This window comes from Bombina bombina, chromosome 6 (genome assembly GCF_027579735.1).
Source record: "Bombina bombina isolate aBomBom1 chromosome 6, aBomBom1.pri, whole genome shotgun sequence".
Taxonomy (NCBI): domain Eukaryota; kingdom Metazoa; phylum Chordata; class Amphibia; order Anura; family Bombinatoridae; genus Bombina; species Bombina bombina.
In genome coordinates, this window is record NC_069504.1 from 156,104,624 (window position 1) to 156,131,587 (window position 26,964).

At 41.6% G+C, this 26,964-nt stretch overlaps 1 protein-coding gene across 4 annotated transcripts in view; it reads left to right on the forward strand.

The window, feature by feature from the left end:
- The window catches only part of ZNF800 (zinc finger protein 800), a 126,760-nt gene extending 106,196 nt beyond the window's left edge, over window positions 1–20,564 (forward strand). For all 4 annotated transcript variants that reach the window (XM_053716648.1, XM_053716649.1, XM_053716646.1 and 1 more), the window contains 2 exons: window positions 9,342–9,485; window positions 16,120–20,564. In XM_053716648.1, coding sequence (XP_053572623.1) covers window positions 9,342–9,485; window positions 16,120–17,729 — 1,754 coding nt within the window. In that variant the 3' untranslated portion in view covers window positions 17,730–20,564. The remainder of the gene's footprint in view (window positions 1–9,341; window positions 9,486–16,119) is intronic.
- Window positions 20,565–26,964: the final 6,400 nt, after the last annotated feature.

The following is a 26,964-nucleotide window of genomic DNA, read 5'->3' on the forward strand; positions in this document are numbered from 1 at the left end:
ACAAAAACATTAACCAGGAGATTATCGTACCTTCTTTGTGTCCGAAACCAGTTTCAAAGAAGGAACGCTTGTTGCACAATTTGGATGTTGTTCGCGCTCTAAAATTCTATTTAGATGCTACAAAGGATTTTAGACAAACATCTTCCTTGTTTGTTGTTTATTCAGGTAAAAGGAGAGGTCAAAAAGCAACTTCTACCTCTCTCTCTTTTTGGATTAAAAGCATCATCAGATTGGCTTACGAGACTGCCGGACGGCAGCCTCCCGAAAGAATCACAGCTCATTCCACTAGGGCTGTGGCTTCCACATGGGCCTTCAAGAACGAGGCTTCTGTTGATCAGATATGTAGGGCAGCGACTTGGTCTTCACTGCACACTTTTACCAAATTTTACAAGTTTGATACTTTTGCTTCTTCTGAGGCTATTTTTGGGAGAAAGGTTTTGCAAGCCGTGGTGCCTTCCATTTAGGTGACCTGATTTGCTCCCTCCCTTCATCCGTGTCCTAAAGCTTTGGTATTGGTTCCCACAAGTAAGGATGACGCCGTGGACCGGACACACCTATGTTGGAGAAAACAGAATTTATGTTTACCTGATAAATTTCTTTCTCCAACGGTGTGTCCGGTCCACGGCCCGCCCTGGTTTTTTAATCAGGTCTGATAATTTATTTTCTTTAACTACAGTCACCACGGTACCATATGGTTTCTCCTATGCTATTATTCCTCCTTAACGTCGGTCGAATGACTGGGGTAGGCGGAGCCTAGGAGGGATCATGTGACCAGCTTTGCTGGGCTCTTTGCCATTTCCTGTTGGGGAAGAGAATATCCCACAAGTAAGGATGACGCCGTGGACCGGACACACCGTTGGAGAAAGAAATTTATCAGGTAAACATAAATTCTGTTATTTGTTTTTTTGCAAGTTATAGGGCAATAAGTACAAGTAGCACTTTGCTATTTCCAAATCATTTAAAAAAAAAAAAAATAGTGATAGTTACTTTGTAACACTGATATCTGTTAGGAATCCCTGAAAAACCCTTCACATGTGTGTAAATATTTTTTTTAGTAGATAACCCAAAGTATTGATCTAGGCCCATTTTGGTATATTTCATGCAACCATTTCACCACCAAATGCGATCAAATAAAAAAAAAAAGTTAACTTTTTCACTAATTTTAGGTTTCTCACTGAAATTATTTATAATCAGCTTGTGCAATTATGGCACAAATGGTTGTAAATGCTTCTCTGGGATCCCCTTTGTTCAGAAATAGCAGACATATATGGCTTTGGCGTTGCTTTTTGGTAATTAGAAGGCCGTTAAATGCCGCTGTATTATGCCCAGCAGTGAAGGCGTTAATTAGGTAGCTTGTACGGTTAATTTTAGCTTCAATGTAGAGATTAGCCTCCCACCTGACACATCCCACCCCCTGATACCTCCCTGACCCCTCTCAAACAGCTCTTTTCCCTCCCCCACCTCACAATTGTCACCGCCATCTTAAGTACTGGCAGAAAGTCTGCCATTACTAAAATAAGTTTGTTTTTTGTTTATTTAATCTTTCTCCAACATAGGTGTGTCCGGTCCACGGCGTCATCCTTACTTGTGGGATATTCTCTTCCCCAACAGGAAATGGCAAAGAGCCCAGCAAAGCTGGTCACATGATCCCTCCTAGGCTCCGCCTACCCCAGTCATTCTCTTTGCCGTTGTACAGGCAACATCTCCACGGAGATGGCTTAGAGTTTTTTAGTGTTTGTTGTTTATTCAGGTAAAAGGAGAGGTCAAAAAGCAACTTCTACCTCTCTCTCTTTTTGGATTAAAAGCATCATCAGATTGGCTTACGAGACTGCCGGACGGCAGCCTCCCGAAAGAATCACAGCTCATTCCACTAGGGCTGTGGCTTCCACATGGGCCTTCAAGAACGAGGCTTCTGTTGATCAGATATGTAGGGCAGCGACTTGGTCTTCACTGCACACTTTTACCAAATTTTACAAGTTTGATACTTTTGCTTCTTCTGAGGCTATTTTTGGGAGAAAGGTTTTGCAAGCCGTGGTGCCTTCCATTTAGGTGACCTGATTTGCTCCCTCCCTTCATCCGTGTCCTAAAGCTTTGGTATTGGTTCCCACAAGTAAGGATGACGCCGTGGACCGGACACACCGTTGGAGAAAGAAATTTATCAGGTAAACATAAATTCTGTTTTTATTTAAAAAAAGTATAATTTCTGCAGTGTAGGTCCCCCTAACCCCCCAACCTCCACGGCCCCCCCTCCCAAACAACTCTCTTAACCTCCCCCTTTTCCTATTTGAGGCCATCTTAGGTACTGTCTGCCAGTACCCACTTTGCACTAAAATTGTACTGTTTTTTTGTTTGTTTCTTAATCCATATTTCTTCTATAAGGTACGACGAGTCCATGGATTCATCCTTTACTTGTGGGATATTATCCTCCTGCTAACAGGAAGTGGCAAAGAGCACCACAGCAGAGCTGTCTATATAGCTCCCCCTTAGCTCCACCCCCAGTCATTCTCTTTGCCTACTCTAAGTACTAGGAAGGGTAAAGTGAAAGAGGTGATGATAAATTAGTTTTTACTTTCTTCAAGCAAGAATTTGTTGTTTTAAATGATACCGGTGTGTACTATTTACTCTTAGGCAGCAGATGGATGAAGACTTCTGCCTGGAGGATGATGATCTTAGCATTTGTAACTAAGATCCAGTGCTGTTCCCACAGAGGCTGAGGAGTACAGGAAACTTCAGTGTGAGGAACGTTTTCATGCTATAAAGCAGTGAGGTATGTTCAGTCATTTTTTCTGGAGAGACTGTGTATTTCAGAAAGGCTGACTATCCCCATGAGGGTAAGGGTAAGCAGTAATCCTTAGAGCTATAGAAAGGCATTACTAAGCTTGCATAAGGGGCTAATTAAAATATGGTTGACACTGGTTTTTGAATGTTTGTGGGCAAACGTTTTATGAACTGGGAGTGCTATTAACGTTTTGTTGGCAACTTTATTGAGGGTACACTTGGCTTATTTTTTGGGTCTCAGAACCCACATGGCTCTGGTGCGGTTCTTTGAGGCTGTAGAGACATCGAGTGAGATGGGCGGGGCCTATTTTCGCGCCTCAGATGCACAGTTTTCACGCAGCAAGCTCCAACTCCTGAGGGCCCTTGTGGATGTTTTGGGCCAAATCGAAGCTTTAACCCCATATTTACTATCCCTGAGGGCAGGTAGGTGCCACAGCAGGGCTGTGGCAAGGTGCTGGGGGTGTTTTTTTCCGGATTTAGGCCTTAATTCAATCCGGTTTGCACAATAAAGGGTTAACTGTTAAATTTTCTTGTGGGGCAAACTTAACTACACATTTGAAAACTTTGGAGCATTTTAAAGCAGTTTTGCAGAACGTGTATGCTATTTTTCTCTTAAAGGCGCTGTACCGTTTTTTTAAGATTGTTGTTTTTTTCACTAAATAAAGTGTTTTCATGCTTGTTTGTAGTCATTACTAGCCTGATCAACATGTCTGACATTGAGGAAAGTCATTGTTCAATATGTTTAGAAGCCATTGTGGAACCCCCACTTAGAATGTGTCCCTCATGCACTGAAAGGTCAATAAATTGCAAAGAACATATTTTAGCTACTAAAAGTATGTCGCAGGATGATTCTTAGTCGGAAGGGAATCCGGTTATGCCATCTAATTCTCCCCAAGTGTCACAACCATTAACGCCCGCACAAGCGACGCCAAGTACTTCTAGTGCGTCTAATTCTTTCACCCTGCAAGATATGGCCGCAGTTATGAATACTACCCTCACAGAGGTTTTATCTAAGCTGCCTGGGTTGCAGGGGAAGCGCAGTAGGTCTGGTGTGAGAACAAATGCTGAGCTCTCTGACGCTTTATTAGCCATATCCGATGTACCCTCACAATGTTCTGAGTTGGGGGTGAGGGATTTGCTGTCTGAGGGAGAGATTTCTGATTCAGGAAAGATGTTCCCTCAGACAGACTCAGATATGACGGCTTTTAAATTTAAACTAGAACACCTCCGCTTATTGCTCAGGGAGGTTTTAGCGACTCTGGATGATTGTGACCCTATTGTAGTTCCAGAGAAATTGTGTAAAATGGACAGATTTCTAGAGGTTCCTGCTTACACTGATGTTTTTCCGGTCCCTAAGAGGATTTCGGACATTGTTACTAAGGAGTGGGATAGACCAGGTATTCCGTTCGCTACCCCTCCTACTTTTAAGAAAATGTTTCCCATATCAGACACCATGCGGGACTCGTGGCAGACGGTCCCAAAGGTGGAGGGAGCTATTTCTACCCTGGCTAAGCGTACAACTATTCCTATTGAGGACAGTTGTGCTTTCAAAGATCCTATGGATAAAAAATTAGAGGGTTTCCTAAAGAAAATATTTGTTCATCAGGGTTTTCTTCTCCAACCTATAGCGTGCATTGTTCCCGTAAATACTGCAGCTGCTTTTTGGTTCAAGGCTCTGGAGGAGGCTCTTCAGGTTGAGACCCCATTAGATGATATTCTGGATAGAATTAGGGCTCTCAAGCTAGCTAATTCTTTCATTACAGATGCAGCTTTTCAACTGGCTAAATTAACGGCAAAGAATTCAGGTTTTGCCATTTTAGCGCGTAGAGCGTTATGACTTAAGTCCTGGTCTGCTGATGTGTCATCAAAATCTAAGCTTTTAGCCATCCCTTTCAAGGGTAAGACCCTATTCGGGCCTGAACTGAAAGAGATCATTTCAGACATCACTGGAGGGAAAGGCCATGCCCCTCAGGATAAGACAAATAAGATGAGGACCAAACAAAATAATTTCCGTTCCTTTCGAAACTTCAAAGGTGGTCCCTCTACCTCTTCCCCTGCTGCAAAGCAAGAGGGGAATTTTGCTCAATCCAAGTCAGTCTGGAGACCTAACCAGACTTGGAACAAAGGTAAACAGGCCAAGAAGCCAGCTGCTGCCACCAAGACAGCATGAAGGTGTAGCCCCCGATCCGGGACCGGATCTAGTAGGGGGCAGACTTTCTCTCTTTGCTCAGGCTTGGGCAAGAGACGTTCAGGACTCCTGGGCTTTAGAAATTGTAACCCAGGGGTATCTTCTAGATTTCAAAGATTCTCCTCCAAGGGGGAGATTCCATCTTTCTCAATTGTCTGTAAACCAGACAAAAAGAGAGGCGTTCGTACGCTGTGTAGAAGACCTATATACCATGGGAGTGATCTGCCCAGTTCCGAAAACAGAACAGGGTGAGGGGTTCTACTCCAATCTGTTTGTGGTTCCCAAAAAAGAGGGAACCTTCAGACCAATTTTAGATCTCAAGATCCTAAACAAATTCCTCAGAATCCCATCCTTCAAGATGGAGACCATTCTGACTATTTTACCAATGATCCAGGAGGGTCAATATATGACCACTGTGGACTTGAAGGATGCGTATCTACACATCCCTATCCACAAAGATCATCACCAGTTCCTCAGGTTCGCCTTTCTGGACAAGCATTACCAGTTTGTGGCTCTTCCCTTCGGGTTGGCCACAGCTCCCAGAATTTTCACAAAGGTGCTAGGGTCCCTTCTAAGGCCGCGGGGCATAGCAGTGGTGCCCTATCTGGACGGTATCTTAATTCGGGCGTCGACTTACCAACTAGCCAAATCTCACACGGACATCGTGTTGGCTTTTCTAAGATCTCACGGGTGGAAGGTGAACGTAAAAAAGAGTTCACTTATCCCTCTCACAAGAGTTCCATTCCTGGGAATTCTGATAGATTCGGTGGACATGAAAATTTTTCTGACGGAGGTCAGGGAATCAAAGATTTTAGCCACCTGCCGAGCTCTTCATTCCATTCCTCGGCCGTCAGTGTCTCAGTGTATGGAGGTAATCGGACTAATGGTAGCGGCAATGGACAGTTCCGTTTGCTCGCTTGCATCTCAGACCACTGCAACTATGCATGCTCAAACAGTGGAATGGGGATTATGCAGACTTATCTCCTCAGATAAATCTGGATCAAGAGACCAGAGACTCTCTTCTTTGGTGGTTGTCACAGGATCATCTGTCCCAGGGAATGTGTTTCCGCAGGCCAGCGTGGGTCATAGTGACGACGTACGCCAGCCTATTGGGCTGGGGTGCAGTCTGGAATTCCCTGAAAGCACAGGGTTTGTGGACTCAGGAGGAGGCTCTCCTCCCGATAAATATTCTAGAACTGAGAGCGATATTCAACGCGCTTCAGGCGTGGCCTCAGCTGGCTTTGGCCAGATTCTTAAGATTCCAGTCGGACAATATCACGACTGTAGCATATATCAATCATCAGGGGGGAACAAAGAGTTCTCTAGCGATGATAGAGGTTACCAAAATAATTCGATGGGCAGAGACTCACTCTTGCCATCTATCGGCAATCTATATCCCAGGAGTGGAGAACTGGGAAGCGGATTTTCTAAGTCGTCAGACTTTTCATCCGGGGGAGTGGCAACTCCATCCGGAGGTGTTTGCACAATTGATTCAGCAATGGGGCACACCGGAATTGGATCTGATGGCGTCTCGTCAGAACGCCAAACTTCCTTGTTACGGGTCCAGGTCAAGGGATCCTCAGGCAGTACTGATAGATGCTCTAGCAGTACCCTGGTCGTTCAACCTGGGTTATGTGTTTCCACCATTTCCTCTCCTTCCTCGTTTGATTGCCAGAATCAAACAGGAGAGAGCTTCAGTGATTTTGATAGCACCTGCGTGGCCACGCAGGACTTGGTATGCAGACCTGGTGGACATGTCATCTCTTCCACCATGGACTCTGCCACTGAGACAGGACCTTCTGATTCAAGGTCCGTTCCAGCATCCAAATCTAGTTTCTCTGCGGCTGACTGCTTGGAGATTGAACGCTTGATTTTATCCAAGCAGGGTTTCTCTGAGTCTGTCATAGATACCTTGATTCAGGCTCGAAAGCCTGTCACTAGGAAAATGTATCATAAGATATGGCGTAAATATCTTTATTGGTGCGAATCCAAAGGCTACTCATGGAGTAAGATCAGGATTCCTAGGATTTTGTCTTTTCTCCAAGAAGGATTGTAGAAGGGGCTATCAGCTAGTTCCTTAAAGGGACACTCAGGTTTTATTACATTTTCATTATTCAGATACAAGATGTAATTTTAAACAACTTTCCAATTTACTTCCATTAAAAATAATGTGCAGAGTCTTTTATATTTACACTTTTTTTTAAGTCACCAGCTCCTACTGATCATGTGCAAGAACTCAGACTATACGTATATGCATTTGTGATTGGCTGATTACTATCACATGGTACAGGGGGAGTGGAAATATACATAACTTTGAAATGTGTTAAAAAAGAATCTACTAGTCATTTGAAATTCAGAGTAAATGCTATTGCATTGTCTTGTTATCTTGCATTTGTTGATTATGCAAATCTGCTGTGTTTACTGTTCCTTTAAAGGGACAGATATCTGCTTTATCAATTCTACTGCACAAGAGTCTGGCAGATGTTCCAGACGTTCAGTCGTTCTGTCAGGCTTTAGTTAGAATCAAACCTGTGTTTAAACCTGTTGCTCCGCCATGGAGTCTGAATTTAGTTCTTAAAGTTCTTCAAGGGGTTCCGTTTGAACCTATGCATTCCATAGATATTAAGCTTCTATCTTGGAAAGTTCTGTTTTTAGTTGCTATCTCTTCGGCTCGAAGAGTTTCTGAACTATCTGCGTTGCAATGCGACTCGCCTTATCTTGTTTTCCATGCCGATAAGGTAGTTTTGCGTACCAAACCTGGATTCCTTCCTAAGGTTGTTACTAATAGGAATATCAATCAGAAGGAGCGTCTGTTGCACAACTTGGACGTGGTTCGTGCTTTGAAGTTTTACTTGCAAGCAACCAAGGATTTCTGTCAAACATCTTCTTTGTTTGTTGTCTATTCTGGAAAACGTAGAGGTCAAAAAGCTACGGCTACCTCTTTCTTTTTGGCTCAAAAGCATCATCCGTTTGGCATACGAGACTGCTGGACAGCAGCCTCCTGAAAGGATTACAGCTCACTCTACTAGAGCGGTGGCTTTCACATGGGCTTTTAAAAATGATGCTTCTGTTGAACAGATTTGTAAGGCTGCGACTTGGTCTTCGCTTCATACCTTTTTCAAATTTTCCAAATTTGATACTTTTGCTTCTTTGGAGGCTATTTTTGGGAGAAAAGTTCTTCAAGCAATGGTGCCTTCTGTTTAACCATCTGTCTTGTCCCTCCCGTTCATCTGTGTCCTGTAGCTTTGGTATTGTATCCCACAAGTAAAGGATGAATCCGTGGACTCGTCGTACCTTATAGAAGAAAAGTAAATTTATGCTTACCTGATAAATTAATTTCTTCTATGGTACGACGAGTCCACGGCCCGCCCTGTCATTTTAAGACAGATTATATTTTTTTATTTTAAACTTCAGTCACCTCTGCACCTTTTAGTTTCTCCTTTTTCTTCCTGTACCTTCGGTTGAATGACTGGGTGGTGGAGCTAAGGGGGGAGCTATATAGACAGCTCTGCTGTGGTGCTCTTTGCCACTTCCTGTTAGCAGGAGGATAATATCCCACAAGTAAAGGATGAATCTGTGGATTCGTCGTACCATAGAAGAAATTAATTTATCAGGTAAGCATAAATTTACTTTTTTCCATATAGTGTAGCTGCCCCCCTCCCAGATCTTTTCCTCAAGACTTATCCCCCTCTCCCTCCTTCCTTTATGTACGGAGTGTACTAAGTAGCGCACGCACTCTAGCCCCCCTCGCACGCTCCCAACGCCCTCGCCGCACTACCGGAACAGGATCCACGATCAGTGGAAGTAATCCAGCGAAGGGCCGCCCTCCCACCTCCCTCGTATCCCCCCCACCTCCCTCCCACACCACCAACGATCGGCACCATTGCTGGCCGATGCAGAGAAGGCCACAGAGTTTGTGCTTAAAAAGGGTATTGCATGATGCCCCAATATTGAGGCATCACTGCAATACCCTGAAAGCGGCTGGAATCGATCACGATCGCTTCCAGTGCTTGAAAACAGAGGACATGCAGGTTAATTAAGCACACATCATTTAAACAAAATTTTAATTGTTCCTCATTCATGGGGCTTGTTTTAGTAATTATTTTGTTTATTGTTTATCTTAATTTTATTATTTCATTATTTTGAGATGATATCCTAGGCTCCTAATATTTTATTTACAATTCCAGAATGTTTAAGAGTCTCTAAAAGCATTGCCTGCTTGGACTCTAAATAGTGCATGTTTTATAACTGTTCTAATTTTGTTCACACCTTTGCTGCCTTCACTCTTGAAATTCTTACATGACAATTTTATTTTATTTTTTTATTTTAATTTTCTGTAGAAGAATTAATCAAGTTTATTTTCTCTTTCTCTCAGGAACAAAACAGCTTAAACACATGCTACTAAGAGAAGTTGACACCATCTTTGAATGCAAAACATGCCGCAGTCTCTTCAGAGGACTACCCAATCTGATCACGCACAAACAGTTTTACTGCTTATCAAAAGTTTGTGTGGATGAAAGTTAGTGTTTTTTTTTATTTTGTTTTCTTGGAAATGTAATATAGTATTCAGTCTCACTAAGTCAACAGGCTTCTAGAGTACTCCTCAAGTACCCCCTGCAAGACAGAATTTTTCCCTTTCTGGGCTGATTTTAGTCATTTTGTGTTGAATCTCTTGTGGGAAGTTAAGGGATTCTTTTTAAATCTTCAAAGGGACATTCTACACTAAAAGGTTCTCCCCTTTTAATGTGCTCCCATTGGTCTACTTTACCTGCTGGAGTGTGTTTGCAAAAAGCTAATTTCCATCTAAAGGGGAGGAGAGTCCACAGCTTCATTTATTACTTTTGGGAATTAAGAACCTGGCCACCAGGAGGAGGCAAAGACACCCCAGCCAAAGGCTTAAATACCTCCCCCCTCATCCCCCAGTCATTCTTAGCCTTTCGTCACAGGAGGACGGCAGAGAAGTGCCGAAGATCGGAGTAGTCTCTTATGGAGGGTAGTACTCTTCGAAATGGGACTGGAGTTTTAAGTAGTCCTGTCAGCCTCTCGGTGAGCGCCTGGGTGAAAGTTAGAGTCTGGAGATGCAGTCTTTCTGCGAACCCATCCAGACTCATATTAACAGCTCCACAAGCAATCAGTGTTGACAAGTTTTGATGCCTGCTTTCTACACTCAAGTCCATGTCAGGAGCGAGGCTACTAACCTGTCACACTTGAAGGGCCCTGTTCCGGTTCCACGGCGTAGATTCTGGTAAGATTGTTTCATTTTTATTACATAATGATAACATCTAAGACAGGCACCTTTTATCTTTTAGGAATCCAGGGTTAATATTCCTGGAAAGGGGATTATTGAACAGGGGGGGTTTATACATGATATTGTTTATTGTGTCATTGCTGCGTGACGAGGCTCTGGCAATGTGTGGAACTTTCAGGTGACTTACGGAAGTATGGCGCAGCCCTTTTTTGGCCCGTTTTCTCCTTAGGCAGGGGCAGTTTCTACCGGGCATTCCATGTGACCGGGCGTGACTTCCTCTGTTGATCAGCGGCGCAGGAGACAAAACGGTTTCTGTAGTCCGGGTCATAGGAGGTGGTAAGTGCCCCGACCATTGGAGGTTATAAAGGTGCCTATTTATTAAGTTAATCTAGTCCTTGATATCAGCGCATGCTGTGGAGGACTCTGACGCGTTAGAGGGCTCGCCCTCTTTAACTAGGTCTCATTCCTGTGTTTGTGCGGAGGTTCTGGTAGAATAGCCTGCTCAACTATGTTCAACATGCCTTAAAGTGAAGTTAAACTTTGATGAATGAAAGCCAGTTTTTTAAAAATACTATTAAAAACAGCGGCACTTTCATTCATCAAAGTTTACAAAGCAACCTTTTTGATTAAAAACTTACCTCTCTTCTTTGCACAGCCAGAGCAGCTTCCCCCAACCCGGAGATCCTCTCTTCACACGTCATCAATGACTAATCCTGCTTCCTCCAATCACAGCTTTCCCCCCCAGGGTATTGCCTGAAACCATGCTGTGATTGGAGAAAGCTGGATTAGTCATTGGGGGAAGCTGCTCTAGCTGTGAAAAATACAAAGGTAAGTTTTTAATCAAAACAGCTGCCTTCTAAACTTTGATGAATGAAAGTGCCCCTGTTTTTAATAGTATTTAAAAAAACGTGCTTTCATTCATCAAAGTTTACCTTCACTTTAATAAAGTTACGACATCTAAGAGCAAACGGATGTCTAGTACTACTGAGCCATCCACCTCTGAGGGGTACCAGTCCCGTGAGGTGCATTCCCTGCATCCATCTCCTATTGCACATGCAGCGCCCCAGGGTCCAACCATTATTCCTGCAAGAGAGATTCGTTGGCCGTCAGATTTTGCGGATCAACTGCAAACGGCGGTATCGAAAGTGATCCATGCCTTACCACGTTCTGCTAAGCACAAGTGTAGGGTGTATCATGGCGGCCCGGCCCAGGGGTTGTCTGCGCCTGAGGAGATTTCTGAGGCGTTACACGATGACGAGACCCACTCTGACTCTTCGGAGGAGGCCCCTTCTGGGTCGGAGTCCGTGTCATCTAAACCTCCGGCTGCGGAGGAGCCTGACTTTAGGTTTAGGATGGAAAATTTCCGCTTTTTGCTGAAACAAGTGCTTGCTACTCTGGAGGTTCCGGAACCAAAACTTCCAGAAGAACCTGCGATTCTTAAGCGTGATAAAATATATGAGGACAGGGTGGTGCCTCGGGCCTTCCCGGTTCCTGTTAAGTTGGCAAATATTATTAAGAATGGATGGGAGCGATTAGGTTCTTCCTTTTCCCCTTCTTCCTTTAAGAAACTGTAACCCGTCCCGGACTCTCAGTTGGAGCTGTAGGGTACTGTTCCTATGGTTGATGGTGCTATCTCCACGCTCGCGAAGCAGACAACTATTCCCCTGGAGGATAGTTCAACGTTTAAAGAGCCCATGGATAAAAAGCTGGAAAACATGTTGAGGAAAATGCTTCAACACGCAGGGTTTGTTTTTCAGGCAGCAGCGGCTTTAGCCACGGTTGCCGGAGCTGCGACATATTGGTGTGAATCCCTGTGTGAAATGGTCGAGGGGGAGACTTCCATCAACTAGATGCAGGACAATATTAAGGCGCTGAAAATCGTCAATTCTTTCATATGTGATGCCAATATGCAAATTATCCGCCTCAACGCTAAGGTGTCAAGTTTTTCCATTTTAGCTCGCAGGGCTCTGTGGCTAAAGTCTTGGTCTGCGGACATGACCTCTATGTCGAGGGTGTTGTCGCTGCCTTTTCAAGGAAAGATTCTGTTCGGTCCAGGATTGGATTCAATCATATCCATGGTTACAGGAGGCAAGAAAGCTTTCCTACCGCAGGATAAGAGGGCTAAGCCTAAAGGATCTACTTTTTCGTCCCTTTCGTGTGGACAAGGCCTAGCGCCAGCAGCCCGCTGCGGAAGCGGACCAGTCCAAGGGTACTTGGAAACCGTCTCATTCTTGGAACAAGTCTAAGCAGAGCAAGTAGCCCGCCAAGACAAAATCGTCATGAAGGGGCGGACCCCGACCAGTCTCTGGACCTAGTAGGGGGCAGATTATCTCTCTTCTCAGAAGCCCAGGGCTACAGGATAGGGTTCAGATCCCATCCGCCCATGGGCAGATTCCTCCTATCAAAGACCGGAATCTTCAAGACCGGAAAAGAGAGAAGCCTTTCTAGAATGTGTGAGAGATCTCTCCTCTCTAGGTGTCGTCGTACCAGTACCTCAAGCAGAAAGGGGTCTAGGGTGCTATTCAAATCTTTTTGTGGTTCCAAAGAAGGAGGGCACGTTCCGCCTGATTCTGGACCTAAAGTCTTTGAACAAGTTTCTGAGGGTTCCATCGTTCAAAATGGAAACGATCTGATCTATTCTGCCCCTAGTTCAAGAGGGACAGTTCATGACAACCATAGACTTGAGACACCTTCATGTGCAAATCCACAGGGACCACTTCAAGTTCCAGAAATTTGCGTTTTCTTTTGGTCTGGTGACGGCCCAGAGAGTCTTCACGAAGGTTCTGGGGGTGCTACTTGCAGTGGCCAGAACCAGAGGCATTGCTGTGGCACCCTATCTGGACGACATCCTAGTCTAGGCGCTGTCGCTCAGTATCTCTTCTTCTTTTGCTCCAATCTCACGGTTGGAAGATCAACTCAGGAAAGAGTTTCTGGCAGGATGGGGAGCGGTTTGGGGTGCCAGGATGGCACAAGGAAAATGGTTCCTGGAGGAGTATCTCTTTCCGATAAATATTATGGAACTCTGAGCAATCTACAATGCTCTGAAGGCATGGCCTCTTCTGGGGTCGTTCAGCTTCATCAGATTCCAGACCGACAACATTACCTTGGTGGCTTATATCAACCACCAGGGGGGTACAAGGAGCTCCCTAGCTATGAGGGAGGTGTTTCGGATCTTGGAGTGGGAGGAGTCCCACAACTGCTCTCTCTCAGCGATTCACATTGCAGGTGTGGACAACTGGGAAGCAGACTTTCTCAGCAGGCAATCCTTCCATCCGGGGAATGGTCTCTTCATCCTGAAGTGTTTGTGGAGATTTATCTCAGGTGGGGAGCGCCGGAGATAGACCTCATGGCGGCCAGACTCAATTGCAAGCTACCTCGATACAGGTCGAGGTCCAGGAAACCCCAGGCAGAGCTGATAGATGCCTTAGCGGTGCCTTGGGAGTTCAACCTAGATTACATGTTTTCACCGTTACCACTTCTACCTCGTGTAGTGGCACGCATCAAACAGGAGGGAGCTTCGGCCTTACTGATTGCTTGATCGTGGCCACGGAGGACGTAGTTTGCGGGATGTCATCCTCTCCGCCGTGCTTACCCTGGCGCTGGATCTGCTGGAACAGGGACCATTTCAACATCAAAATCTCTATTCTTTGAGGCTGACTGCGTGGAGATTGAATGTCTAGTCTTGGCCAAGAGAGGCCTTTCAGAAAGTGTGATTGATACTCTAATTCAGGCAAAGAAGCCAGTCACTCGTATCTACCATAAGGTGTGGAGGACTTACTTGTCCTGGTGTGAGAAGCATGGATATCCATGGCATAAGATGAAGGTATCCAGGATTCTGTCCTTTCTTCAAGATGGTTTGGAGAAGGGTCTTCCCGCTAGTTCCTTAAAGGGACAGATTTCGGCATTTTCAGTCTTGTTGCATAGGAGACTCGCTGAGCTCCCTGACATGCAATCCTTTGTTCAGGCTCTGTCTAGAATCAGGCCTGTCTTTAGACAGCCTGCTCCCCCATGGAGCTTAAATTTGGTCCTTACGGTTTTGCAGAGGGTTCCATTTGAGCATATGCATTCCGTTGACATTAAGATTCTGTCCTGGAAGGTTCTCTTCCTGTTGGCCATTGCTTCGGCACGCAGAGTATCTGAGCTGGCTGCCTTGCAATGTGAGCCACCTTATCTGGTTTTTCATGAGGATAAGGCTGTGCTTCGCACTGGTTTGGAGTTTCTTCCCAAGGTTGTTTCTATCTGTAACATCAATCAGGAAATAGTGGTTCCTTCTTTGTGTCCTAACCCTTCTTCCTCTAAGGAGTGGTTACTTCATATTCTGTATGTGGTTCGTGCTCTGAAGTTTTATTTTAAGGCTACATCTCTTTTTGTGGTGTTTTCAGGGAGGCGCAAGGGGCAGAGAGCCTCTTCTACTTCTTTGTCCTTTTGGTTGAGGAGCTTGATTCGCTTGGCATATGAGACAGCAGGACTTAAGCCTCCTCAGAGGATTACGGCTCATTCAACTAGAGCTGTGGCCTCTTCTTGGGCCTTCAAGAATGAGGCCTCTATGGAGCAAACTTGTAAGGCGGCTACCTGGTCCTCCTTACAGACTTTTACAAAGTTTTACAAATTTGACATTTTTGCTTCTGCAGAAGCCGTTTTTGGGAGAAAGGTTTTGCAGACTGTGGTGCCCTCAGATTAGGGTCCGCCTTTTACCCTCCCGGTTTCATTCAGTGTCCTCTAGAGCTTGGGTATATGTTCCCAACAGTAATGAATGAAGCCGTGGACTCTCCTCCCTTTTAGATGGAAAACATAAATTATGCTTACCTGATAATTTCATTTCCATCGAGGGGAAGAGAGTCCACCGATGGGCGGACCTAAATTTTATTTGTCTTCTGGCACCATTTATACCCTGATATTTCTTTTACTGTTCCTTGTTCTCTTGGCAGAATGACTGGGGGATGAGGGAGGTGGGAGAGGTATTTAAGCCTTTGGCTGGGGTGTCTTTGCCTCCTCCTGGTGGCCAGGTTCTTAATTCCCAACAGTAATAAATGAAGCCATGGACTCTCCTCCCCTCGATGGAAATGAATTTATCAGGTAAGTATAATTGATTTACCTTTATTTTGTCATTTGAAATAGCTGGGTTTGCCTGTATAAACCACCAAATACACTGAAAATATGAATAGCATAGTATTATCTGCAAAATGTAATCTGAAACAGCTGGTTGTGCCCAGCCATTATTAGCATTTCTTTACTTAACTATGAAGGCTAGACAGATAGCATTTACCTGCAGGCTCAGTCCATTTTTATGGGCATGTCCTTGAGAAGATAAGATGATGGTTTTAATGAGCAATGCCAGATATTTTAAATACAAAAATAAACACAAAGGAACAATTTCCCATTTATTTTAAAACATTGCTCTAGGTATAACAAGTCAATTGGAACACATTAAGGGGAAGTGAATTTGATAGTACAGTGTGAAATGGAACAAAGAAGATAACTGAAATAATTCACATTTTATAAGATAGTTTACTATGTTCTTGAAGTTTACCGCTTACATCTTTAACCTGTATTTATTCATGTTCCTAAAAAACTGAATTATCTACAGCACTCATCGTAGGTATTTTATGATGCACGCACTTGCATTTCTTTGTCTTTACCATATTTATAAATACAAGCTGTAGGTTATTCAGGTTTAATGAGTCTGTGTAAAATCTATGTAATTGCCGTGCAGAAAAAAAGCAAACCTTTCAAATCATTCTATAAAAAATAGTTTTGTGTCTTCTAAAAGTATACCCAGAAGCCAATAAAAGGGAATTTAAAATTACTTTCTTTTAGAAATGTGCTGTGTAAACAATAAACAAAGGTTTTTTTTGTATGTACTTTAATTACTCCAACTTTATCTAATTGTGTTTTTTCTGTTTAGATCCACCCAATGAAAATGATAGACAAAGTCGAGCCATAAAAGATCTGCTAGAGGCAATTTATCCAAAAGTCAACGAACCAGAATATGTAATAAAACTAGAACCCATTCAGACCAATAAAAATGCTGTTTTTCAATATGTAACACCTGCTGACGCTGCAAATGAGTGTGTTCGTAAAGGACCTGTACCAGATTCAGATGAAATTCAAGTAGATTCACCAACCTCTAATAAAACTCTAGCAACTGAAATAGCAGAATCTACTCCTACAGTGCGTTTAAAAAGGGATCTAACTACCTTTGATTTAAAGAAACCAGTGATAACAGACTGTGTTGTATCTTTGGTTAAAGAAGTAAGTATTACTCACCCATTTTCATGTCGTGTTTGCAAGAAAGATTTTAACTGTCGGAGAGGTGTACGCAGACACCTTAGAAGGGTGCACAAAAAGAAGCTGGAGGACATAAAGAAATTTATTGAACTGCAAAGAAGGCCAATTCTGACTACTGCAAGAGGGCTCAGTATAGTCGATTATACACCAAGTGGTACAAAGTGTCAAGTTTGCTTTAAATCATTTGCCACAAAAGCAAATGTAAGAAGGCATGTTGATGAAGTCCACAAAGGAATGAGACGGGATTCACCCTCTGAGGCCCCTACAAAACCTGGGATAGCTTTGGAAACTGGGTCCCCTAAAAAATCTCTGAAAACTCAGAAGTCCCCTGTAAACTCTGACTTTACCCTAAGTTCATGTAAATGTCCCTATTGCAAACGACGCTATACCTCACGCTTCCTTCTAAAAAAGCATGTACAGATTGTACACAAGACCATTCTTCCTGCCGTACATTCCAAACTGGACAAAGGACACACGGGTAACACAGACAGCAAAGTAAAAGTGGAAAGCTCTGTAGACTCTACTGCCACTTCTGGTTCCCACTCACCTCAGAATGAATTAAAGGGAGCAAATAATGCAAATGAGAAAAAGAGTACACTAACTACACAGAAGAATAAAGTTAAAACTGATGCAGATTCTCCCAAGGCAAGTCTTCCAGTGGTAGGTAGCAAGAAAAAATACCAGAAGACTAAACTTACGGCTAGCTTTGACTTTAAGCAGCTTTATTGTAAGCTCTGTAAACGCCAGTTTACTTCTAAGGAAAATCTATCAAAACACATTGAGTTACATACGGATGGAAATGGTCTCTATGTGAAGTTTTACCGATGCCCCCTCTGCAATTACGAGACTCGCCGTAAACGTGATGTAATAAGGCACATAACAGTGGTACATAAAAAGACAGCAAAAGCTCTAGTAAAACTTACTGCAAATTTGGAAAGCAGAGCGATCAAAAAACCTATTGATTGTATTCTCAGTAAAGATTTAAAACGAGGGCCCCAAAAAGATGCAACAAAAACATCTCCCATAAAAAAGCAAGATGGAGTTGAAGCTAGCATTGAAGTTAAAGTCACCAAAAACTTTTCTTTGCTTAAATGTAATAAGTGCGGAAAAGCTTTTGCAAAAAAGGCTGATTTGGAACATCATAAAAAAACCCATAAAACAAATTCCAACAATTCTTCAGTGGAAACAAAAGGAAGAAGTACCAGATCTAAAATGCATGCTTCTTGAATGTACCCAAGTAAATCGATTTTTTTTTTTTTGAAGGCAAGATATAATTCATTTGAAACTTTTTCAGCAAACTTAAAAACAAACTATCCCGTATTTGCCTTCCTATTTTATGACCTTATATACTGCTGGATGCTGCGGTTTAGAGAATAGGTCATTTTAGTTTTTGCCTGTTTATACAGGATGTAATCTTATCTAGTAGAAAAAAAAAATCTGAAGAACGTTTAATTGAAATTTGTTTTTTTGGTAGTTTCAAGACACTTATGAAGGATGACCAGCTGATGTTAAGATAGTTCTTAAGTAAGATGAGTTTTGTAACTGGATAAAATTAATTGTAACCTTGAGAGAGACATCATGTCTTTGTTACACTGATATGAGTTAAATTTTGAAAAATCCTGAAATAAGGGAACATAAGTTTAAATGTGATGTATTAAAATGACAAGCAAAGTCGGCAAGTTGCAGCGTGAGGGGAAGTGGGTCTACATTTTGTAATCTACTGCCTGAATTTTTAAAATAGAAGTCAGCTTTCTGATTGCTGTTGTGTTGTTGTTTTTTTTTTCGTTTTTTTTTCTTTTCAACTCATATTTGACTATGTTGCTGTATCCTCGAATATGGAAGTTTCTAAAGGAATATTAAAAAAAAAAGTGAAGAGAAAAAAAAAATATTCATGTGCATAATTTAATAATTCATAATTCCCCTCCTGGATATTTTAGATGAAAAGTGCAACTCAAAAGCTCACTTTTTTATACAGCTATTGAGTTGCACTTCAGTTCTAATATATCCATTCCAGTGTCAGACAATTTTGTTATTCGTTTGTGCAACGACTTACAAAATTATGCACCTGTTTACTTTTTATAGCTGTTGATTTGTATTAATATAAGTTTTGCAACACTTCATACCGAAGTTGGATTTATTTAAAAGAGGTATTTCAGAATTTAATTTTTTTTATTTTTTTTTAATAATGCATGATCCTGTTCAGAATAAACAAGTTTTTTGTCGGTCTTCTGCTCCATCCACAAAGCTTTGTTGGTTGGCCTTTTCAGCCAGCGACCATATACAACTGATACTGCAGTAATTGTTTAAACATATACATTTTTAGCAAGTTTAAATGCTTCCCTTTTGAATCCATGATAGAATTGTTTGAAGTACAATGTCCCTTTTAAGCTTGACTCAAATGCTAATTCTGAATCCAAAGCCACCTTCATCAAAATACTGTATAACTATACTATTAATCAATTCTTTTGACAATATTATATCACCATGTTTATTTTTTTATAACTTAATTTTTAAATATTACTATGCCTATGGGGAAATCTGATCACAATATAATTTATGTTTAATATATTTGTCAACCACTGCATCAATTAATAACTGGATACCAATTTGATACTTTAAAAATAGTTTGTAAATATGTATATGAGGATCCTTTATTCTCGTGTAGTGTGACTCTTTTCCTTAGCCGAATTTATTCTTGTGAAAGATCACCTCACCAAGATTTGTGCAAATCCAGATCTTAGTGTGGTGATCTTTCACAAGAATAAATCTGGCTTCAAAAAGTGCCGAACAGCATGAGCAGGCTCCTATTTCCGCATTCTGATCCTCACAAAGGATCCAAATGTACATCCTCGGAACACACACCATGGCTCCAAGCAGCTACACACTGCAAATCACAAGGGCATAACATTTCAGCGGATCCTCCCCCAAGCTTGGAGTGTCCGAACAGCGGCAGATCGAGCTGCACATGTAGCTTCCCGGCACAAAAAGAACTATGGCACTACAAGGTGATGTAAAATAAAACGCCAATTTATTAGAAGTATTCACAAATACAATGACAAACCTGGATGGCATCCAAGAGTTGGTTTGTCTGTTGAGTTCTGCACCCCCTAGAGGAGCTTAGTCATAGTCTGACTAAGCGCCTCTAGGGGGCGCAAAACTCACCAGTCAGACCTTCTCTTGGACACCATCCATGTCTGCCATTGTATTTTTTAATACTTCTAACACCTTGTAGTGCCGTAACTTCTTTTTTGTACCTGCCTTTCTTGAATTTATGACATTAACAGCAGTTTAATTGTTTGAGCAAGCTTTTTTGCAGTCTTGAATATCTCCATAGATTTTTTTGGAAAGGAAAAACTGTTAAATTATTAAGCTTGATGATAATCTCCCCCATTATAATAATATGAAATTGACCTCCAAATTTAAAACTTTCGTGTAGTTATTAAGATTTGTAAATGTGGCATTTTGTTATGACCTTTCATTTTTACATAATCTATTGCATTTTAATTTCCTGGAGTAACTGTAGGAAGCTCCAGTATTAAATTAGTACTCTGCCTGTGTTTTCTGGGATGGAAAAACCCAGAACAGAAATGTCTTACTGTGATGCAATGTTTATTATCACATTTTATTTTCAAAGCATTCGTGTTGGCACCTGTGAGTGCTTTCTGAGATTACTTAAAAAATGTAACAGTTTGTCCACTTCTCTATATTAAAATAGGTGTTTTGCTAAACCAAGCAGGACAATAGTACGTAATATGTTTTGTAAGTGGAGGTCTACAGCAATTTCCTCTTACGAGATAGGGAATGGTGGAAAATTCTGATTCAGGTACACCTGTGACTTGTAAAACAACCCTTGTCAACATTTAAAGGGCACTGCTGTAAAAATGTCCCTCTGTGATATGTACCCAATGATCTGTTTTACACGTTGGAGCGTATCATTTTGGTTATAATTGGTTCCTTTATCTTTAGTTTGTCATTTAAAATAACTGATTTTACCTGTTAATAAACTATGTAAAAATTGCAATAACAAGTTCCCAATGGGGGTGGAATAAAGAGATAATACAATTTTTTCTTTTTCAATTGCTCTCTCTAAGTATTTACCATTTTGTTCAGAGATACGATGCCTTAATGTATAGAGAGAGATAAGATTAGGAGGTCTGCTATTTCTGCTGGCTCAGTTTATCTATATGGGGATGTTCTTCAGAACAATGGATTGAGGCTTTGGTTAGCATATATTGCCATTTCATATATAAAAATAAATGTAAGGGAGCAATTGCTCATATATTTTAAACCCTGCAGCTGCGGTAACAAGTAATTGGGAGCCCAATTTTACAGTACAGGTGGCCCTCGTTTTACAACAGTTCAATTTACACCGTTTCAGAATAACAACCTTTTTTTCCAGTCATGTGACAGCTATTGAAAAGCATTGAGAAGCAGTGCATTTATTAAAATAGCCAGTAGGTGGAGCTGTCCGCTTGTGTTGCAGCAAAGCCAAGCAAGCTGTAATTAATCAGTTTAACCAGACCTGAGCTATCGAGCAGATTTCAAAGGAACAAGATCTTCCTGTCTATAAATCAATCCAGATTGGAATGCATAGAAAGAACTGTTTGCAGAAAAATGCAAGTGAAGTCTGTGTTGTGTGATTATTTTATTAGGTTTATAATGCTGTTTAGCAAATGTTTTTGTTCATTTAACTTAGTTTAATTATATATTCTGTGTTGTATGATAATTGTATTAGGTTTATAATGCTGTTTAGCATTTTAAGTCTTCATTTCAAAGCTTTAAAAATAATGTATTAGGTGTTACTTATGACAATTTTGAGAGGGGCCTGGAACCTATCTCCCTCACTTCCCATTGACTTACATTATAAACTGGGTTTCAATTTACAACGGTTTCGATTTACAATCCATTCCTTCTGGAACCTAACCCCTGCGTAAACTGAGGGCTACCTGTACGGTGTCACATTAATGGCAACAAATTTAGGACTCTACTGTCCCTTTCATATATGTACCTTTGTCTTTGCTGCTCTGGCTTTTTCCAAACCTTTACAAAATGTTCTTCTTTTAACACTACTGATGTTATTTTGACATTTACCTTACATCCATGATTTATTTTGTAGGAATCAATGTGACAAAATGAAAAATGTATGTGTTTCACTAAAAATACTTTACTATATTATGTTCAAAGAAACATTGTTATTAGAATGAAGAAAATAGATAATAAAAAAAGGAAAGAAAAGAGAGTGAACTCCTCACTAGCCAATCAGAACTATTCATCATTCAGATATAAACACCACTGCAGCATGTGCCAAATATAGAGAAAGGACATCCTGTGTTTTCCTGCATCTACGTAGTAGATTGTTCTGTTTCACACATTATACTTTAACCTGTGGAACTGTGTAAAATGTTTGAAACGGTCAACCACATAGCCTTTTAAAAATTACCAAACTTTTGTTTTAAAAGTAAACCTTTGCTAAAAAGTAAATGAATAATAGTTTAAACTATTTACCAAACGTACAATATATTTTTGTACAGTAGTTCTATTACTAAATAGCTTTCACTGTCATGAATGCAGTTTGTGAAGTTTTTACCTCATTCTGTCAAAAACAGCCCAATTTTTTACTATGAATGTATAAAATACTATCACTAATACATTTTGTAAATATGGTAGATCAACCTGAGTTTTTTGTGTGGATATATATATATATATATATATATATATATATACAGTATATATTTTAATTAGGCCTCTTTAAAGGTACATTGTAGTGTTAATTGTTCTCCCCTTTAGTGTATCCCCAGTATTCCAGTTTACCTTCTGAAATGTACTAAATTGTTTACAAACAGATCCTTCACCTTTATTTTGTCATTTAACAGGCTGATTTTGCCTGTTAAATCTGTCACCAATGCTGAAAATATGAATACATTTGTGGTCTCTAAAGAAAAAATAAGTACATAAGAGGTATTTGCAGCCCAGTGGGGTTGGTAGAGAGGGGTTCATAATGATTTAATTTTCAAATGATTTAGTATTGAGATAAGATAAAGGTGTGTTTAGAGAAAGATAAAGATGCACACTTTTTGCATTCTCAACCCATTGAAATGTATTGTAGCTTCAATGAGAAAAAAACACATTTCACCTACAAAAATAAATCTAAAGGAACAATTTCCCATACACTTATAACAAGGTATTGGAAACACATTAAGAAGAAACACTTTTACAATACAGTGCTATTTAATTGTAAGACAACTTCATCATAGTTTATGGCCAAAAAAGTATTGTGTCCCTTTCCAGTGATCGCTTCATTGGTATATTTGATCTAAGAACACAATTTTAAAATGTGAAGGATGTTTATAATTGGCTTTGAACAGCTGGAAGGCATATACGTAAAACAGGAGTCCATCATAGGTTGAAGAAAATTTATATATTTACAAAGATTTTAATAGAAGTGAATGCTGCTGATTTATTATACGTTTAATTTCCTTCCATAAGGCAGGGAGAGTCCATGACTTAATTCCGTACTGTTGGGAAATACAACACCTGGCCACCAGGAGGAGGCAAAGACACCCCAGCCAAAGGCTTACATATCCCTCTCACTTCCCCTACCTCCCAGTCATTCTTTGCCTTTCGTCACTATAGAACGTGGCAGAGAAGTGTCAGAAGATTTGGATAGTCCTGTAATGGGTATGTTCCCTTCAAGAAAGGACTGGAATTTTAAATAATCATTTCAACCTCTCAGTGAGAGTATTGATGAAAGTTAGAGTCTGGAGATGCAGGGAATGTTTTTCTGCAAACATATCCATACTGTCCCCTGAGCAATCGGTGTTAACGAGTTTCACTGCTTGCTGTTACACACTTAAGTCCATGTCAGAGTATCACTGCAAGACTGTCACACTTGAGAGGCTGTGCCTGTTCCACAGCATGAATCCTGGAGGGTAAGACCATTTTATATATTACCTTTTGCTATACAGGGTCACAGTGTGGCTCCTTTATGCCTCAATAGGATCAAGGGTTAAAGGGACATTAAACCCAAAAAATTTCTTTCATGATTCAGATGGAGAATACCATTTTAAACAACTTTCTAATTTACTTTTATTATCTAATTTGCTTCATTCTCTTGATATTCTTTTCTGAAAAGCATATCTAGATAGGCTGAGTAGCTTCTGATTGGTGGCTGCACATAGATGCTTCATGTGATTGGCTCACCCATGTGCATTGCTATTTATTTAACAAAAGATATCTAAAGAATGAAGCAAATTAGATAATAGAAGTAAATTGGAATGTTGTTTAAAATTGTATTTTCTATCTGAATCATGAAATACATTTTTTGGGTTTAATGTCCATTTAATATCTCCTTCAGGGAGATTATTTGAACAGCTAGGGGTTATTTATAACTGTGTGGAGGTGGTGAGTGCCCCAGCCATTGGGATTATAAAGGTGCCGTTTTCTCTTGTAAGATGTATCGAGTCCACGGATTCATCCTTACTTGTGGGATATTCCCCTTCCCAACAGGAAGTGGCAAAGAGAGCACCCACAGCAGAGCTGTCTATTTAGCTCCACCCCCCAGTCATTCTCTTTGCCTACTCTAAGAAACTAGGAAGGGCAGAGCGAGTGGTGACAAAAATGTTAGTTTTTTATTTCTCAAGCAAAAGTTTGTTATTTTAAATGGTACCGGTGTGTACTATTTACTCTCTGGCAGAAAAGGGATGAAGATTTCTGCAAGGAGGATTATGATCTTAGCACTTTGTAACTAAGATCCACTGCTGTTCTCACAAGGGCTGAAGAGCACAGGAAAACTTCAGTTTGGGGAACGGTTTGCATGCTAAGCTGCATATGAGTTATGTTCAGTCTATAACAAACTGTTAATTCTAGAAAAGGCTGGCAATATCCCCATGAGGGCAGGGTAAGCTGTATTCAGACACTTGGATAGGAATTTCAGCTTGCTTGAAGGGCTCATAAGTTACTGGTGACACTGTTAGGAAAAAACGTTTTTGTTCAGTAAATGTTGCAATTATAACGTTTTTTTGAAGAGGCTAGAGGGGTCATTGTGGCTTGTTTTAGTGTTTTTTAACCCACATGGTTAATTAAGAGACACTCAGGTGTTTTTCTAATAGGCCTCAAAACATCGAGTGAGGTGGGAGTGGCCTATTTTCGCACCTCAGTTGCGCAGTTTCTTTTCCTTAGAGACATCCAACTGCTTCTCCAGTGGTTCCTGCAGTGTTTGAGGGCTGTAAAGGAGGTTTTCCCCACAAATCGTTCTGAAGGGCAGGTAGGTGCCACAGCAGAGCTGTGGCAAGGTGCTGAAAGTCTTTTTTTTACCGGTTTTGACGTTTTTTCAATCCGGTTTTGCCATTAAGGGGTTAATTGTTTATTTGCATAGCTGTGCAAAGTTACTAAGGTTGTAAGATACTACTGTAAAAATGTTGTTGTTTACTGCTTTTTTACACTGTTTTGCAGAACTTGTGCAGGGAACTTTCAGACCAATCTTGGATCTCAAAATTCTAAACAAGTTCCTCAAGGGTCCATCATTCAAGATGGAGACTATTCGGACTATTCTACCTCTGATCCAGGAGGGTCAATATATGACTACCGTGGACTTAAAGGATGCGTATCTACACATCCCTATTCAGAGATCATCATCAATTTCTCAGATTCACCTTTCTAAACAGGCATTACCAGTTTGTGGCCCTTCCCTTCGGGTTGGCCACGGCTCCCAGAATTTTCACAAAAGTGCTAGGGTCCCTTCTGGCGGTTCTGCGACCACGGGGCATAGCAGTGGCGCCTTATCTAGACGATATCTTTATTCAGGTGTCGACTTTCCAGCTAGCCAAGTCTCACACGGACATCGTGTTGGCTTTTCTGAGAGCTCATGGGTGGAAGGTGAAAATAAAAAAAAGAGTTCTCTCTTCCCTCTTACAAGAGTTTCCTTCCTAGGGACTCTGATAGACTCGGTAGAAATGAAAATATTTCTGACGGAGTTCAGAAAATTAAATCTCTTAACCACTTGCCGAGCTCTTCATTCCATTCCTCGGCTATCAGTGGCTCAGTGTATGGAGGTAATCGGACTCATGGTAGCGGCAATGGACATAGTTCCTTTTGCCCGCCTACACCTCAGACCACTGCAACTATGCATGCTCAAACAGTGGAATGGGGATTATGCAGATTTATCTCCTCAACTGCATCTGGACCAGGGGACCAGAGACTCTTCTCTGGTGGTTGTCTCAGGACCACCTGTCTCAGGGAATGTGTTTCCGCAGGCCAGAGTGGCTCATTGTAACGACAGATGCCAGCCTGCTAGGCTGGGGTGCAGTCTGGAACTCCCTGAAAGCACAGGGCTTATGGTCTCGGGAGGAAGCTCTCCTCCCGATAAACATTCTAGGACTGAGAGCGATATTCAATGCTCTTCAGGCGTGGCCTCAGCTTGCTGTGGCCAAATTCATCAGGTTTCAGTCAGACAACATTACGACTGTAGCTTATATCAATCATCAAGGAGTCCTCTAGCGATGATGGAGGTAACCAAAATAATCCGGTGGGCAGAGGATTACTCTTGCCATCTCTCGGCAATCCACATCCCAGGGGTAGAGAACTGGGAGGCGGATTTTCTAAGTCGTCAGACTTTTCATCCGGGGGAGTGGGAACTCCATCCGGAGGTATTTGCCCAGCTGATTCAGCTATGGGGCACACCAGAATTGGATCTGATGGCGTCTCGTCAGAATGCCAAACTTCCTCGGTACGGGTCCAGGTCCCAGGATCCCAAGGCGGTACTGATAGATGCTCTAGCAGTGCCTTGGTCCTTCAATCTGGCCTATGTATTTCCACCGTTTCCTCTCCTCCCACGTCTGGTTGCCAGTATCAAGCAGGAGAGAGCTTCGGTAATTCTGATAGCACCTGCGTGGCCACGCAGGATTTGGTATGCAGACCAAGTGGACATGTCCCAATCCAAGGTCCGTTCACGCATCCAAATCTAATTTCTCTGCGTCTGACTGCTTGGAGATTGAACGCCTGATTCTATCAAAGCGTGGTTTCTCTGAGTCGGTCATTGATACCTTGATTCAGGATAGAAAGCCTGTCACCTGGAAGATCTATCATAAGATTTGGCGCAAATATCTTTATTGGTGTGAATCCAAAGGTTACTCGTGGAGTAAGATTAGGATTCCTAGATTATTGTCTTTTCTCCAAGAAGGTTTGGAGAAGGGATTATCTGCTAGTTCCTTAAAAGGACAAATACCTGCTTTGTCTATTCTACTACACAAACATCTGGCAGATGTCCCAGACGTTCAAGCATTTAGTCAGGCTTTGGTCAGAATCAAGCCTGTATTTAAGCCTGTTGCTCCGCCATGGAGCCTAAACTTAGTTCTTAAAGTTCTTCAAGGGGTTCCGTTTGAACCTATGCATTCCATAGATATTAAGCTTCTATCTTGGAAAGTTTTGTTTTTAGTAGCTATCTCTTCGGCTCGAAGAGTTTCTG